Source organism: Aricia agestis, chromosome 9, assembly GCF_905147365.1.
Source record: "Aricia agestis chromosome 9, ilAriAges1.1, whole genome shotgun sequence".
In the NCBI taxonomy this organism is placed as follows: Eukaryota; Metazoa; Arthropoda; class Insecta; order Lepidoptera; family Lycaenidae; genus Aricia; species Aricia agestis.
The window spans coordinates 16,270,046-16,287,833 of record NC_056414.1 but is presented as its reverse complement, the minus strand read 5'-3'; the positions used below and the strand labels follow the sequence as shown (position 1 = coordinate 16,287,833).

General features: G+C 38.0%; 1 protein-coding gene across 3 annotated transcripts in view; it reads right to left on the bottom strand.

The window, feature by feature from the left end:
* Positions 1 to 17,788, bottom strand: part of LOC121730178 (neuroglian-like) — a 42,062-nt gene that overhangs the window by 11,574 nt on the left and 12,700 nt on the right. For all 3 annotated transcript variants that reach the window (XM_042119105.1, XM_042119103.1, XM_042119104.1), the window contains exons 4-6: positions 15,171 to 15,788; positions 9,874 to 10,064; positions 5,183 to 5,458 (exon numbers count right to left, since the gene is read on the bottom strand). In XM_042119105.1, the coding sequence (XP_041975039.1) occupies positions 5,183 to 5,458; positions 9,874 to 10,064; positions 15,171 to 15,788 (1,085 nt within the window). The remainder of the gene's footprint in view (positions 1 to 5,182; positions 5,459 to 9,873; positions 10,065 to 15,170; positions 15,789 to 17,788) is intronic.

Sequence of the window (17,788 nt, the reverse complement as noted above, 5' to 3'; positions counted from 1 at the left end):
CATTTCGTGAATTCCAGTCTGTCCTATTTATGACAGCACGTATGCTCACCGATATGTCCGCTATTCCAATTTCATATCTTATTTTCATGGTAATAGGAGCTAAACGGTACATGTGTATCTGTACATGGGGACTAGGGAGTGAGGAGTCTATTTATATCTCAATGTGAGCGGTTACGAGTGATTAATTATGTCCAACACGTTATAATTTAATTTGCTATAAATTACAAGACATGTGTGGCAACTTTATGCATTCTGGGAGATGAGTTTACCCAAAAACATAACCACACCTATTCTTTTGAGCAGTCAGCAGATAGTCTTTTTGATTTCTAGCATTAATGAAAGAGAAGAATTATTTTAACAAAAACGCGTCAATTGGGGATGACTTCTATACGTAGTTGATAGTATCGTGAAATTTGTAGGGGAAGGTGAGGTAAAATGATCCCCTTAAGGGAAAAATCTTAAGTATGGCTATAGTTGAAGGAAAAATCGCAATATTTATATGGCTGGATGTAGTGAATTTACCAAACTTCGTGATAGCATACTTATTTTTTATCATATGTACGTACTTTTTTTGTACTAGAGGTTTTTGTAAAAGTTTAACTAAAGGATCATTTTATACACCCCTATGTATAAAATGATCCCTTGAGTTGGGGTAAAATAATCCCAGAGATAATATTTGTTATTGATAACCAATTTAAGCATATAAGAAAGAAACACGCATCTTTTAGTTTATTAGCAAGTTTTTTAGGCTTCGGTAGCCAAAGGATATTTTTATCCTTTGGCTAGAGCAAATTTATTAAGATCTTGCTGTCTGTCGGTTTATCGGTCCGTCTCAAGGCAAATTTCAGAAGTCACAACTATCGTGAGTTGTGACTTCTGAAATCGATATCTTTGATAATATATTTGTTCTTTAAAATAAAATAACAATTTCATCAAAAAAAAAAATATTCGCCAATTTCTACTTTATATCCAGGGATCATTTTATACACACAAATAGGGATCATTTCACCCCATATACCAAATTCCAAGAAATCGATCAAAACACAACCATCAAATACCACGTGGGGTTATCTAAAACTGTTTAAATATTAGGTAACTGCTATTAATACCTTATAACAAAATAACATTGAAATAAACACGAATTCGGAAAAAGTTATGAAAGTCCAAAAACAGGTTTAATTTAGATCAGAGCGACACTTTTTTAAAAAAATTAAATAAAATTTCGCCAAGCGCTCTGATCTCCATGATACTATAAGTGGCAACTAGCAGGGTTATGGGCAACCCGTTTCACGTGCATTTGGAAAGATGCCTCTGGTTTAATCTGGTTTAAGGGGAGGGATCATTTGACCCGTAGGGATCGTTTTACCTCACATTTCCCTACTTTAAAAGAAGAGGTCTAAACACTCTGGACAGGGTTTCAAATTCAAGATATTGCGTGACTTGAAACACGAACTGCCTTTAGTATAGTGTCCAAGCCACAACGCGATGCCAGTCAGCAAATTTCCTATGAAAAGCCACATGAAACTCTGTAGCTAGCCTTGTTGCCATAGTATAGCATAGCAAACAGGACTATCCGGACGATTACATAACGAGCAATTTGGTGGAGTGTGGGCGCGCGCCGGCGCTGGATAGCTGGACGGAAGGACTCAATAACTCATCAATTACAGTTTCACCTGAGTGCTGACTGACGCCTCTAGCATAGTTATAAATCTGGCGAGTTCAACATAGATTTCAAGGCCTTGTCCTTATAGATCTTGGGAATTGTACTACCATAGAATGGTACTACCATAGAATGCCTCGTTATTACCACCAGCATTTTACGATGATCTTTGGCAATCGTAGACGAATCTGTCTCTCCAACGTTCGTATTTGCCTATTGATTGTCCATCGTGATATTTCATGTTTGCCTGTCCAAAGTCCATCATGGTCCAAGGTGTAAAGAACTTAAGCGCCTTAAGTAACAGTTTGAAACCTAATTGGCAGATAATCTCTAACTTTGCAACTTGCCAGAGTCAACAGGTAACAGCAAACTTTGATTAATATAAGCTAAGAGTTAGAACGTTCTTTGATAAGATGAACAATCCTAATTCAACTTGTCACTTGCAGGCTTCGCCTCAACAATAAGTTTGGCAACAGTTATTGTACTTATTTTTAATAGATATATCCCGCTGGTTCTTGTGACTAATTCGTTTTTCGCGAAGGAACCGTAAATGTTGCCAGGACAAAATCTATCTATCTAAAGTTCTTTTTCGATAGATAGATTTTGTCGGACACACTTTCGCATTTATAATATTAGTATGGAGGTAAGTAACAAGACTTCCTATATCTAAGCTAATAAATTCACGCAATATAATATCTTTAACCCCTTAAAAACCACAATAAGAAATTTTCTATCAGCTGTAAAGAAACTAATATCGGCATTTTCATTTCACCTCCGTCGAACTAACGCACCCGTCATCGCGATGTTATCAGATAACGTAGATCGATATGCGCCGGGGGTTAGTGAACCCCGCACCCCGCGCTACGGGGGAAAAATATAGGGTTGGCATAAAGATTTTAATTGATGACGGGATTTTTCTCGGATTTTTATTGTTTTTTAAACTCCAGCATGACGCAAGTCTGGTGAAAAACACGATTTATAGCATTGATGTCCTCAACACAAAATCAACTGATGCGTTGTTCTTTATTTGAAAGCTAATGACAGAGGCGGTTAATTCTCGTTCGTTCTATCATTTTCTTGACTAAACAATATTTTGAAAATCAGTCGTCATGTTTAGTGAACAACCTAGTGCACAGGAGCCAGGACCAAACAGCGTCGCGTATCAAAGTCTCTAAAATCAACACGACTTATTAATATACCACATCGGCTTCGGTCTGACTAAGCATAATCTTCCTTTGGCTGTCAAGTAATTGACACACATATCTCACAACAGTCTATCCGACTTTCTGAAACTTTGCAGGTGGCAAGTGGCAACTGGCAACCCTAGCCGCAGGACACGCGGCAGGTAAACTCTCATTCAACGTACCTACAGTGCGTTTACATTTATTTTACCTCTTACAGGCCCGTATGTTGACGACATAAGGATTATTTTCCCAGAGACTTCGATACAAAATGGGTGGACAGTACCAGCTGCCGTTTTGCGGAACGTGTCTGTATATTTTCTGCATTTTATATGAACGAACATGCAGCATCACATTTAGGGAAATATTTGAAAATGGTCGCTGAGTTCTTTAGAACTTGAAAATATTTGAGAGGTTAAAAATTCTACTTTCATAATCTTTGTGAAATTTGTCTTTTAGGTACATGTTGAATAATCTAGACATATTATTGTGCAAATTAAAGCACGTTTTTAGCAAAGCGGCAGAAAAGAGTGTATAAAATTAGTTTTTATTATTCGTAGGTTTAAATGTTTTATTAAATAAAGATCAAGGTGTTTTGTCTATCAGTCTCAGATTGATGGCTAAAAAGTACATACATAATAAAGAAATCAATCATTCCGTCAATCAACTGGTTAGAGTTTAGACGTTCAGTTTCGCGTCAATCTAACCAGATTTATGGACTATACTTATGAGAATCTGAGCGGGTAACCTACGTCTTTAAGGCACAAGTCATATGAGTAGGATACCATATACTAAAATTTTCGCGAACGTTTAAAAGAGCGATCATTGATTAAATCAATGCTTAGTGGCAAATTTTGCCTATCGGGCGACCAGACTGTATGACAGTACCATGCAGATATGAGATACAGCCTATTACCTAAGTCATAACCCCTCGTGTCGCGAATCCACAGCCCAGGTAAACACACATTGAGCAGAGAGCAGCTGCGGTTTAATGCAGACGCGTGCCCGCGGTCTGATGCGATTTGTGCAATTCACACGGACCAACGGTTTTTAAATTCCCCGATATTATATTGCGTGTTAAATAAGCTTGAAATAAACTTGAAAATTGCTGGAGCGATTTTAACGAAATTTATCACAGATATAATAAAGTATTTTTTCCACTCGGTGGTCTGTATTAAAGCAAAGGAAAAGTTACTTTTCTGTTCGGTTCCAGGGGATTTTCTTCTGCGCTCCAGGAGTAAGGCAATATTTATTTCTAATCTGTGTGTTGTATGTAATTAATAATTATGTATTACGTATAGTTTATCTATAAATGGGAAAGTAGAGTTGCTTTTGCATACTGTCTGCTTCCTGTCTGCCTATTATGTGAACACATCTTAACCACAGAACGGATTTATAATATCGGGACAATATTACATTTCCATCCGTATATTTTAGATCTGGATAAGATACAAACAATATAAATAACACACAAATCTTTTTATAACTGACACCTATGACAAATAAAAAGATGCAATTCTCTCCCCCAAGCTCAACAAAATTGTAATCCACAATAGGACTCACAAAACCGAAGAATTGAATAATATTTCGTGTGTATGGCCCATATGAGGAAGCAGATGTAACAAACAACGTTTCAGTCACACAAAACTGAGCCTAAATTCTGTTCACCAAGGAGTATTTTTGCGTAGCAGCTTTTACAGATGAATTATAACTGACAGTCATTGTAATCTGTTTAATGCGCCTAAAATAGGATTAGTTATAGCTTATATTAAACGGACAAATAAAAATCATGTTGATACGTTTGGGCTATGACTTAATCCAGTTAATCCAATGAAATGTAAATACAGTACCTTAACAAAAATACTCTGCGACCTTTGACAAAACTTATTCGACAGAGTGATTTTGTATGATCTTGCGAGTTGCGACAGCAATGCAATTTTTCAATTTCTGCTGAATGTCGCTTGTTGCTGTCGCATAATACATCATATTATAATCGGCGGTTAGATCTATGTAGAGCGTCAGAATTTATATACTGCCAATCTAGTAATGCAAATGTCACAGCTATTTGCTCCGGTTTCGGAAAAGACCCATTTCAAGTGGTCTAGGGTTTGTATGTGTCCCTTGTATAAAGTTCTTAGATCTTAATCTATGTCTGTGGTTCACTGTGAAAGTGGCAGCGCTGAAGAATTACATCTGACTTTTCTTTCTATCAGACATGCCTTAACGTCATAATTTTTCACTTTGTTTTGTTATATCTTGTATAATACAAGACACTAAAAAATTAAATCTTGGTGGAATATACAACCCCCTTTAAAATTGGTTAAAAAACTTAAATACTCACATTGCACATTAATGTACACATCCTTGTACACGTATCCGTTGGAGTTGGTGGCGTTGCATCCGTAGTTGCCCGTGTCCTTTTTCACCAGGTCCTTGATGATGATGGAGTTGGAGGTGATGATGCGGCGAGGGTTGTCTTCCGCCTCGGCTATGGGTTTGCCGTTGTGGACCCAGGAGATCTGAGGTTCGGGGGTACCGCCGGCGGCGCAACGAATCTCTGCATCTTCACCCTCGGCTTTGTTCTGGAACTGCGGTTCCTCGGTGAAGAAGGGGGCGGCTGGGGAGAAAAGAAAGATGTTAGGGTGGTGTTATCTCAAAACTTTTCAAATCGAAAGGTTACAAATTCTTTAGTTACCAATATTACGGTTAGCAAATTCAAGATTTATGTACTCTTGTTGCAAATGACAATAGTGTGTTCAAGGGAAAATCTACAATTTTAGGAGAAACGCAAACGTTATTTGACAAACTGCGAGAAACTGTGGGTATGCCATCCGTGCCAATAAATGGCTTTACTAAAATCTCTATAACACAAACCCTATATCTAAAAAAACCTAATCTCTATAAAAAAAAAAAACTAGAAAGAAACGCACATGCTCTTACACTATTTTATGGATAAGCGACATCCCATTTTTGAACGTTCGTGTTCGTACGGACACGACATATTATTATGACGTAACTATTATAATTTTACCTCTGACATGTCCTTTATAACCACGCCATAAGGGTCAAATTCTTAGAAACGTCATGAACAGACTATAAACAGCAGTGTAAATATCTCGTGACACAATTCCAGCGCGCTCGTCGACCGCGCTCGAGTTCGCCTTGATCCAATACCATCCGATACTCAAGCTAAATCCTAATATTGTATTACATTCAATAGCTTTAATTTTACATCAGCTGTTAAACTGCTTTAAAAGGAGATTTGGTCCAAGGTCTGAAGAATTTATGAGAGAGTCGGATGAACTTAGACCATCTATCTGGTAGAAACTGCTACCGCAGAATAAGTCAATCAAGTATCAACCATCATCTAATTTTTTTGGTGAGAGTACTTTAAGTTTCGTGTTCAAATTAATTTAAATTATTTGTTCGAATCTTAACCATTTTCCAGCGACACAAAATTAAAACAAAATTCTGTAGCCCGTCGTAACGTAACTTTTTATAACATTATTTAAAATATGTTGCGAATATGGGCCAACGGATACTCGGGATATAATTGGAATACAGGGTACCCACTAATGATGGCAGGAGTCCTCGTGGTGATCATATTAATTAACGCCAGTCGCCATTATGCAATGATTTCATCTTTGAATCTGAAGATGTCCTTGCTCCAATCCAATCAGCTCCAATCAGCCCACAAAAGGAAATTGTCCTGTACCCTGATTCTGTCATTTTTCCATTATTAAAACTAGATACTCCGAAATCCGGATCCAAAGAACAACAAAATGGTATTCTCACATGGTCGCTGTTAAGCATTATTTTGTGTATTAAGTATTAACCCACAATTTTTTTAAGTTATGAATGCAGTCTTGTACTGAATAATCTAAAGAACATAACTGCATTCAGAACTCAATACATTTTTAAGGATGTTTCACAAAATATACAGCGTCCATATAACACCAAACGTAAAGCAACAGATTTTTGGACTTCCAACCAATGAAAACGCGTTTGACGTTCGATTTAACATTTCCATTTCGCGCTTCTATTTTACCAAGTCTTTTTTTAAATCGGATTCGGGGTGCTGGTAAAAAAATAACTTTCCGATGGCATATGGGCATGGCATCACTTCGCCTCGATACACAATAACAGCATTACCATACACCATGATGGGCCTGCCCAAATCAATTTCGATTTCGTTTTGACGCGGGTTTAATATGCATGAGGTCCAGCTACCGGTCCCTTATGGGGTGAACAATTCCGTCCTTCCGGAGCCGCGATATTCGATGATGTCACGACATTATTTACTACGAAACCCTCGGGAACTAATTGTGTCAAACCTTGAACCACATTTAGACCATGGATATTATAGTAAAGTCGATAATCAACATCGCTATCGTGGGAGGGAGGCGCGATTGAGTTGACTCGACAAGCTGAAATATTGGCGTCACAGAAATTTGCTTGATGGTATAGGCCGCGTGTAAGGGCTCTCTGTTACAACGGATGGGGAAGGCGACTTTTAGGTCTCATAAGTCATTGGGGTAGTGAAGAATGAGCAGGATGAGTCTCTTACTCATCCTGAACTGTGCTGAACGCTCACTTGATAGAACACGATCAGATTGTGTGACGTTAGTGGTAGATGTTTATTATTCTCTCCAATCTTAAAGTTGTGCGCAGCTTATCGAAGGAGCCAAAGAGGGCCCGCAATCAGGTGATATGCCGGTGTTTTCCGGCTTTTTCCATAATCAAAACACCCCTCGTCACTCACTCTGATATAAACATAACCATCATGGAAATCGTTTACGGCGCCATTATTCTTAGCTGTTCCTTCATGGAAATACCCGGTATATTTCATGCCCTTTACCGTAAACGATATGAGTATAAATAAGCGACGTCTTAAAATAATTCATTAGCAACTTTAGGGATGGAAAGGTCGCGACTCACGACATTATTAAAGGACGTACGTTTTAACGATTACATCGACTGGCTATAGAGAAATGTTGTAGAAGTAAGAAGAGCTTAGGAATGATTATCAGTTGTGAATGTAGATGGGGTAACGACTGTACATTTTAGAGCATTTATCCGCCTGTATTTCACATTATATGAGCATTTCGGGCATATCTACGTAACTTAATCAAGCAAGGTTCAGAGAATTCAGTCTTATTAATTGTTAAGCACTTCCAAGGTGATATAATAGAAGCCGTAAAACTTTATATTGTCCAATTTAAAGTCTAGAAATAGGGCATAAAATTCCTCAAAGAAATATTTTCTTGTGGAGCATCTTGTCCAAGACATAACACCAAATTGACTGCAGAGCAGAAACTTTTTCAATAGTCTCTAAGTGGAAAACTTATTTGTTTCGTTAGTACTTATCATTGTTATCTCGGCTAAACAGTAAAACACAAGTATTATAATACTTTCTTTATAAAGAAGAAAGAGAGATGTGTTATTTTTCTCACTTATTCTGGCTAAAAACTAACAAACGGATTTTTTGTGATTCGGTCCCGATGACAAGTACTTTTTAAACTTACAGCATAATTTAGGTTTTAGATGTCTAAGCTACTTTTATATGAAAATCAGTCCTCCCTCGGATATAAAAACTAGACTAAGGCTTCATTAAAGCAAGATAAAAGTTAGTAGAAGTAAATAAAACATGGAACCATCTGGAACGGCAGCCCTTTGCGACAGTGACGTACAGACGCAAAGAGCACTCGTTTAGTCGCTGCCGCAATTAGAGAGCTTTCTTCATGAGCGACCACGAATGTTTGCTGAGGGACTTGCGAGACAGTTTACCGGTTATAATTTAGCGTCCGCCATTTTTATATGTCTGGGAAACTGCGAGGGATGGAATATTGGATAGAGTGCTATGTCAATATTGAGCCACGACAAGTCAGAAGTTTCGATTTGGTTTTCAGCAAAAATTTTACTTTCAGTCTGACTCTTTCTAAAACTAAAAGCATGGCATTGATCTGAGGGTCGATTCTGATACCTCGAGTGTCACTCCAATTACAAACTTCTCTCGCACGCACATTTTTGTCTTTACGTGTGATTGAGACGAGCCAAATTCGACCTCTGAGCATCGGGGCCCAAACCTGTTAGTCAACCGTGAAATTGTATTCGAATTTGAAACCCACAAAGATTAAAAAAGTCTTCCAAGAATGTCTTACGAAACTATGGGCTATGGCCACAAAATGAGCAAAAAAGCCTGAATGTTTGACGAAGACTACATTTGGATTTGCAAAATAAACAGCAATAATAGTTCTCAGTCAACAATAAAATATAAAGGAAGCACATGTAGGACAATTGCATAATTACTATTGTGTATTATATACATGGTAAACAATAGGATATTACACTAACGATTACATTAATTTAATTAAAAACAAACGTCTGACTGAATTTTTTTACTTTTAAATTGAAAATTGTGCATAGCAGCGTTATTGTAACAACTACTGACTATAGTTAGGTCGCAGAATAGAGAGGAATTCGTCTAAAACTGTCGCTGTTATTCTCTATCAGTCAGTAACAGTTTAACTGCTAACTCGAAACATGTAAAAAAGAAAGAGAAACTACTAATTATTTGGTTGAATTTTTCTATTATACTTCAACCAATAAGCATAATATGGTTCATATTACAAAAAACCTTTAATTGGCATTCTTAGCATTTTGAAACAAAAATCGGAGGCGCCAATAACAAGATGACTGTCAGCGATGGGATAGTAAACCAATCCATAAATGCACCGAGCTAACAGCCTTGCCAAGTATGAATACCTGCCTCGCCCGAAGCGAGACCTAGGATTTGCCTCGCGAAGGTGCTCACTTGGTCGACCACCTAATCACCTCTAACTATTTAAAAAGAGTATCGCCAAATACCAATTTGGAATATAAAGATTAAGGGCCTGTTTCACCACTTTCTGATAAAGTGCCGAATAGGCTATTCAAAACTTTTTTGACAGATGTAAAGTTATTTGGCGGATAGCCTATTCGTCACTTATCAGGAACTGGTGAAATCTCAGACCCTTAGAATTCTATGTTTACCTTCAACATTAAGCGTGATGGAGTACGTCTGAGCTGTGCCAACGCCGTTGCTGACTTCGCAGGTGTAGGTGCCCTCGTCTTCGTACCCTGCTCGCTTGATCACCAGCGTCTTGCCGTAGTTGTCCTGCGTTATTCGTTGCGACGACAGTATCATCGCTCCGTTCTTCTTCCACACCACTTGAGGGAGTGGCCTGTAATTTTAGAGTGTTAGATGTTTGAATCTGAGAAGTGCTCTACGTTGGCCCTTATTGGACAAATAAACTATAAACAATAAACTATAGTTCAAGTAATGAGAATCCGTAGACACACGTAAAAGGCTATGCAATTTTTGTAGCCAACTTATTAATTGATGTGACATTTTTAGCACTAATACCTTATATAGCACGAATAAGGGATTATTGAACTCATAAATTATCTTTTTAGCTTACAAAAATACCGATTTAAAAGCCCAAAAAACGTTGTTCAAAACTTATGTATTTAATGTTAAATCCACGTGTTTGAGGCATTCCTTGGCCATTCTTATGGTTTATTATTTAGCGGAACCAAAAAACTCAAAAATATCTAGCATAAAATGTTTACTAAAAACCTTTATTAACACTTTTATTACATGAAATATGTAGACCGACTCCTTTGTTAGGTCCTAGTAAGTAGGACATAACATTACACGCTTTTGACGCTTATACACCGATGTAAGGCTCTCTCCTATCTATAGTATCTCAATGGTTGAGGGCATATTCATCTTCTATTGTCTATGATCAACGTCGATTGTAATTGCTATAATCAGCTTTTGCAATGGTGGCAATTGTGGCCTAAAATGGAGACGGGTCATAATCGTAACGTTGTCGTATCTCAAATGTATTTTTTTATGTTTTATGTTAAGACTTAATTACTTTGTTGGTACTTAATATGTTAATGCTTTATTTTTCTTCAAACTTTTGTAATACCTATAGCTCCTTTGAAATTATTTTGTACGCCACTGACGAGGTAGAATGTTGTATCCATATCATATACCCATAATATTGTAAGACCTTTTTTAAATGCCACATTTCATGCAATAAAATACTTATATTATTCTATTCTAATCATAAAATTCAGACAGATATTATCTTCTAACTTCTTTAGTCATGGAATTCCATTAAAACATGACTGTGTAACTTAAAATAGCATTCCTATGGATATTATTTTTGTTGTGCTCTTGATTACGAGTGAGTCACGTCGGGAGCATTGGATCCAACTTGAATCACACATTATTTTATTAATAAAACAGATTTTATTATCATTTATTAGTTAGTCATAAACAGTTTAACTTGATGAATAATCCATACTTAATATTATTTATCAACGTCCAAGTGTGTTCCAACTTAAGTTTACACCGCTGAAACGATTAAGATACTTAAAAGTTCCGAGAAAGAACATAAGATTTTTTTATCCCAACACCCGTAGCATGGCTACAGTAGTAGAAATACGAAAGTATTCTAAATCAGAACAGAATAAAGATCTCTTTACCACGGCTAGCCGCGATCGACAAATAATCAATTAAAATGACACTTTATGGCATAGACTGCTGACTGGGACGTCAATGTCATAATGTGGGATATTATTTGAAATTCTAGGACTATAGTGTATGTCATAAAGTGGCATTATATTTGATTCTTTGTCAATCGCGGCTAGCCGCGGTAAAGATCGGAACGGCACCTTCAGTTTATCTCCGCTGTCTGTCTATAATCTTAGATACTTTCGTATTTCTACTACTGGAGCCATGCTACGGGTGCAGGTAAACATACCTTTCCTGCGCTATAAAACTTGCGTGAAAAACAAAACAAAATAAACTAGAATTAGGAATAACTTCCAAATCTCCCAACATTTGGTTAACATGGATATCGCCTAATATGGCGATGTTTCACCATACTTGGCAGAGGAACGGCATAAAGTGGCCAAGGATATCATAAATAGCCAGATATTGAGACAATCCCTGCGTTTTAATTTACTAGCGGCACTTAACACGGGAAGATGCAGTTGGAGCGATGCCATATATGTCAGGGATGTTTGGAAACTGGGGAGCAATTTGACACCAATTCATGTTGAGATCAATATAAAATCAAGAGATTACAAGTTTGTCATTTGAGGTTCACTTATTATGATGAGGCTGGTTTTAACTGAGCCTGGTAGTTGACAATTTAAGATCTATACTTATAAAATTACATATCCTGACTGACTGAGTGATTCATCATCGCTGAGCAAAAACTGTTAAAGTTACAGCAACGAAATTTGGTGAGTGGGGTTGTTTTATTAAGTAGACACCCACTAAGGAAGGAATTGTGAAAATTTTACCGAAGGGGGTGAAATAGGGGTTAAAGGTTTGAATGAAAGTCCGTCATTTCTTAAGTTAGAAACATGAAAGTTTATTTTTGAGTTACTGATTAAAAATTAATGGATACGTATTTAAGCGTTTTTGGAAATTCTACCCCCAAGGGGGTGAAATTGGGGTTGAAACTTTGAATGAAAGTCCGTCATTTCTTGAGTTAGAAATATGAAACTTTATTTTTGTGCTACTGCTTAAAAATAAATGGATACGTATTTATGCGTTTCTGGTAATTCTACCCCCAAGGGGGTGAAATTCCGTCATTTCTTAAATTAGAAACATGAAAGTTTATTGACGTTTGCGTTTGACGTTTGCTTAAATAGGGACCCGTTTTTACCCTTTGTATAAGGAACCACAAAAAGGGGAAAAATAACCATCTTTGTTATTAAGTGTAACTATGTTAACGCGGACGAAGTCGCGGGCAACAGCTAGTCTAGTTATATCATTGTTGACATAAAATCCGAACAATACGGAAGAATTTCTCAATATGGGAATACAGTTATTTCTGGTTCAGTTATTTAGATTAGCTTTAGCTAAGCCTGGAAGAACATTCAAGTTCTAGTCTTAAACATTGTTAACTTGAAATCCTAAGTAATCGATTCAGGCCTCCATATAATATGGGAAAAGAATCTTTTCGCTTATCATTTCTGCGAAGACAAGATGTGCCATATCTTCGGACAATCTGCGTTCTGGGCACGTTTCATATCAGCCGTAATTATGCGACGAAGGCTGCACGTTCATATGAGTCTAGTACAACTAAGGCCTAAGTATTTCCTGCGGCACGGTTATAGTGACAAAATATGACAATTGATATGCTGTAACTTCTAATAGTATGCTAATAGAGGCTAATTTTTAATCCCCGACCAAAAAGAGGGGTGTTATAAGTTTGACGTGTCTGTCTGTCTGTCTGTGGCATCGTAGCATCCAAACGGGTGGACCGATTTTGATCTAGTTATTTTGTTTGAAAGCTGACATGAACGAGAGTGTTCTTAGGTATAGTTCATCAATCATTATCAGCCTGCTCATTGCTGGAAAGTCACAATTTATCTGGTCCGTGATAGGCCGCGACTAGCAACTTGCAGTCGTTTGATGGGTTTTATATTTTGCTCTGGTTCGTGACACTTATGAATAAGTATAAAATAATAATTATACAAATAAATGGAAAGTCACCTGGTAATTAATAGGATCCCTCACCAACTTAGAACAGAGGTTTCGTGTTTGGGCTCATTTTAATTGCGACAACCAGTAAGACGTAGACAAACAGTATATATATTTGCATGCTGCTGCTGCAGCATCATAATATGGATTATATAGGAGCCGAGCTCCGTATGAACCCAAAGTGGAAGTTTCATGTTTGGCCTCATATTGACGGCCTCATCCAAGAGGACATTAAATATCCTCTTGGATTTATAGATGGTATTCATTGGGATATGATCCTGTTGATAGGAATTAATCTGCTTGCGTGAAAACAGGCGTGTTATACAAGTTTGACGTATTTGCCTGTCTGTCTGTGTGTGTCCGTGGCATGGTAGCATTCTTCAAATTTTTTTTAATAATTAAATTATGAAAAAAAAAGAAAACATAGGGACATGCTAATAGTGGCCATAGACATTCAGGAAAAAAATCATAACTCTACCGGCATTATCCAGGGAGGAAACAGGGGACAGCGTTTGTATGGAAAAACGGCGGTGTGGAATCCTCTGTCAATATTTATAGCTTGCACCAATATTTCATTCCAAACTTCAGAGTTTAGAGAGATAATTAGCTACAAAAAATGGTTACTTTTCTCATTGATATCTTTAAATACCTTTGTAATTTTCGTAATTACTTACCATTGTTTAATAAAAAAAATTATATAAAATGTGTGGACCGCGAAGGTCGTTTCATGTCTTAAAATGGACCCCGAGCGAAACTAATTGGTGACCCCTGGGCTAATAGATCGATTCTGTTGTTTCTGAAAAACACATTCCTCAAAAGTCGCAACGCAGCTCCAGTAGAATTGCAGCCTAATGACTAATGAGTAATGACCATCTAATTTGTTAAGGCCTATTGTTAACAGTTAAAATGCCCTTTTAAGTTAATTAACAAGAAACAAATGGAGCTATCAGTTATCACTTTTCTAATAAATCAGAGATCTCTGAGGCTTTCACTATCGCGGCCCTACAGTTAGAGTTACATGGCCGCTGTACCGTTATCTAATTAAAATAACTTGATATTTCTATACTTTTAGTGTGACGACTACATAGTCGCAACTCGCAGATTGCAGATATATTTACAGTAAACTTTTATTAGACCTTCTAATTAATTAACTCGCTTGCTTTACTTTTTAATGCAACATTTATGCAGATTTGATACTTGTTTTGATCGATCCAGTTCGTTTCTTAAAATAGTATAATATTAACAACAAACAATGTAGGTTTGAAATTTTTAGAGAATACCGTTACGTAGTTTGAACAAAAAGGGACTGGAACGAACAAAGAACGAAAACGTTAATGTTGCTTTAAAAAGTAGAGACTAGTTGTAAGTTGGATTTAGAGAACAAACTTGTCTTATTAAATATTAAGGGCCTATTTCACCACTTTCTGATAAACAGCCGGATAGGCTGTTTATCAGAAAGTGGTGGAAGAATATCCTAGACTTTTTTGACATAATATTCTCCATACTCTATCTGTCTTTAACTTATTACAATTATTAGGGCCTGTTTTACCACTTCCTGATCAGTGAGGAATAGGCTATCCACCAATTAACTTGACACATCAAGTATGGAGAATCTGTCAAAAAAGTTGTGTATAGCCTATCCAGCACTTTATCAGGAAGTGCTGAAACAGGCCCTTACTCTTAACTTAAGTGGTGGATAGCCTATCCAGCACTTATCAGGAAGTGGTGAAACAGGCCCTAAGACAGGCCTTATTATGAGGAGGTAAAGAATACTCACGTCCCGCCATAGATACAGTAGAGCTCCGCCTTCTTCCCTCTCCACGCCTTCTCTACTCTCCTGGTAGTGTACTGTCGTACCGGTTCCCGCTTGTTCGACGTCGGCGATATACCCGTTTGCGTCACCTGGAGGTACACCTTGTTGCCGAGCTTGTACTCATTCCTGAACACCGATTTCGCGGCACAGGTGTACGCATAGTCCACACTGGCATCGTAACGCGTCACGTTCGAGAACCAGAGGTTACCCTCGGGATCCAGGGTCATTCGGGAGTTATTGATCGTCTTCAGCTGGCCCTGCTCGCCTTGCAACATCCAGTAGACGTTGGGGCTGGGATGGCCGTCGGGGGGCTCGCAGGTGAGCTTGAAGGGCAGGCCCTCCTGAGCGGTGATCGTCTGCTGCGGCCCATCGGTCTCCTTGAAGGAGTTGAGCTCGGCCTTTCTGACGAATACCGAGTTGGAGGTGGCGGTACCCCACTCGTTGTCGGCGAAGCATTGGTACTGTCCAAGGTCTTCGTCTCTGGGCTGGCTGACGACCAGCGTCCCGCGACCCGGCTGCTGAGAGATTCGGTTGTCGTAACTCGTGTATTCGAAAGGTTTACCGTTCTTGATCCATCTGTACCTGTTGACAAAGAATAAGCAATTTAGAAAATGTTACTAACTTACTAGTTACTTTTTGTTGAGAAGATGCAAAACGCAAAAATTAACACGGCTCCCGCTTCCATAGTTTTATAAGAACGTGATGCCTGGTTAACTTCTGTGTGTTATAAAGACGCAATTATATAATATAACTAAACAGTATGTATGTGCCTATAATCATGGAATAATTATACAATGTATGCTTAGAATTTAGATCTTTAAAAACTGCGCAAGGGTTTTGATGCGGTTTTCTTTAAATAGATCTAAGAGTGATTCCAAAGAAAGGTTACTATAATTTTAAAGATCAGGCGAAGCCGCGCGTCTCATCTGGAACTCAATATCCCGTTAATCCGTAGATTGTACTAGGAGATCATAAGATCAATAGAGGCAAGAAAGGTGAGGCTTAGACAGATCGGGCGAGGGCTGTGTGATTGATCACGGGTACAGACTACAGACGCTGCGATTAATCTGCACCGTAATTCGAACATCGATTACTCGCGTGCTGACCGATACAGTATCAAAAGGAAGACCCTAATCGCGTCCTTTAAATGCATCGAAATCGTTCCCCTCTTGGGTCTGCCTATTCAATCAATCAATCAATTTACCACAATATGGTGTATCGTATCCATACTAATATTATAAATGTGAATGCTTGTGAAAGTGTGTCTGTTTGTCTGTCTGTTACCTCTTCACGCTTAAACAGCTGAACCGATTTTACTGAAGTTTGGCATGGAGATACCTTGAGTCCCGGGAAAGGACATAGGATAGTTTTTATCCCGGAAAAATGTACGGTTCTGGCGCGATAAACAAATTTTAGCACAACGGAGTTGCGGGCGTCCACTAGTTATTTATAAGCACGCAGCAATAAAAAAAATTAAGTTTGATTCATAACATACCCATATACTGTCAGGACAATATCTGGAAGCTATGTAGGTCGAGCATAACAGTCGCGTAAAGCGCTGAGTTAATCAAATAATATTAACGATGACATAATATAGCCGGTGTCTGCTAGAGATGGCCGTGCCGACTGAGTCAAGGCTGATGAATAATTCATCAGGTGCCCCGGTGCCACATTATTGTATCAAATATGATCTGATCTGATTTTCTCACAAAAATGCACTCAATGTACTAGAGTAGAGTTTGAAGATTACATACGGTAACTTAATATGCCCTTTTTCAGCACCTTTAAAATTTAAGTAAGTATAAATATTTTAAGATTTTAAATACTTCTGTGTTACCTAAGTCCTCAGGGTCTAAACTTTAGACTCTGAAGACTAAGGTGATAAATAAGACGTGTCGATGAAAACGTTTAAATGCCTACATACAATATGGCCCTAAAAGACCGATATAGGTTACTTATTTAGCGTTATGGGACGGTTAGTGAAAACGAGCACTTATAAGTTATAACTTAGGTATATTGAGATACCTTAACAAATAGAATTATTGCAATTCTTTCTAAAACCTACAACTTACAAGTTACAATTACAAGACATGGTCTGGGAAAAACTCCTAATACGGATAACCCGCTTTCCTCAAAGAAACGGCTTTGCTACAATCTAAGAATCCGCTTTCGATAAAGAATCTTGTTTGAAGACGATCTTGTGAAACATCTAATGGCTCCAGGCTAGGCCATAAATATGATGAACCAAAAAAGCCTTGACGAACAGGTAGAGACACAAATTCGTCTACAATTGCCAACGATCGGTGTCCATTTCGGCTTTACAGCTTCGCAATCATGGTCCAGCCTGTCTCAACGTAAAAAGAGCCTTTAATAATAGAGTACTTCTAAAGTCTAACGGCCAACCCCTTCCTCATAAGAAAAGATCGCACACATTTACAGACAATATGAATTTAAGGCCTCTAAAAGTCACACTACACCATAACGCATTATAAGACTGGCAACAGCACTCGCGTCGAGGGCACAAACAGGGATCCTGAAGGGCCACTCGCGAAACTCCGTGCCAATGAATTGTTCCGCTGTGC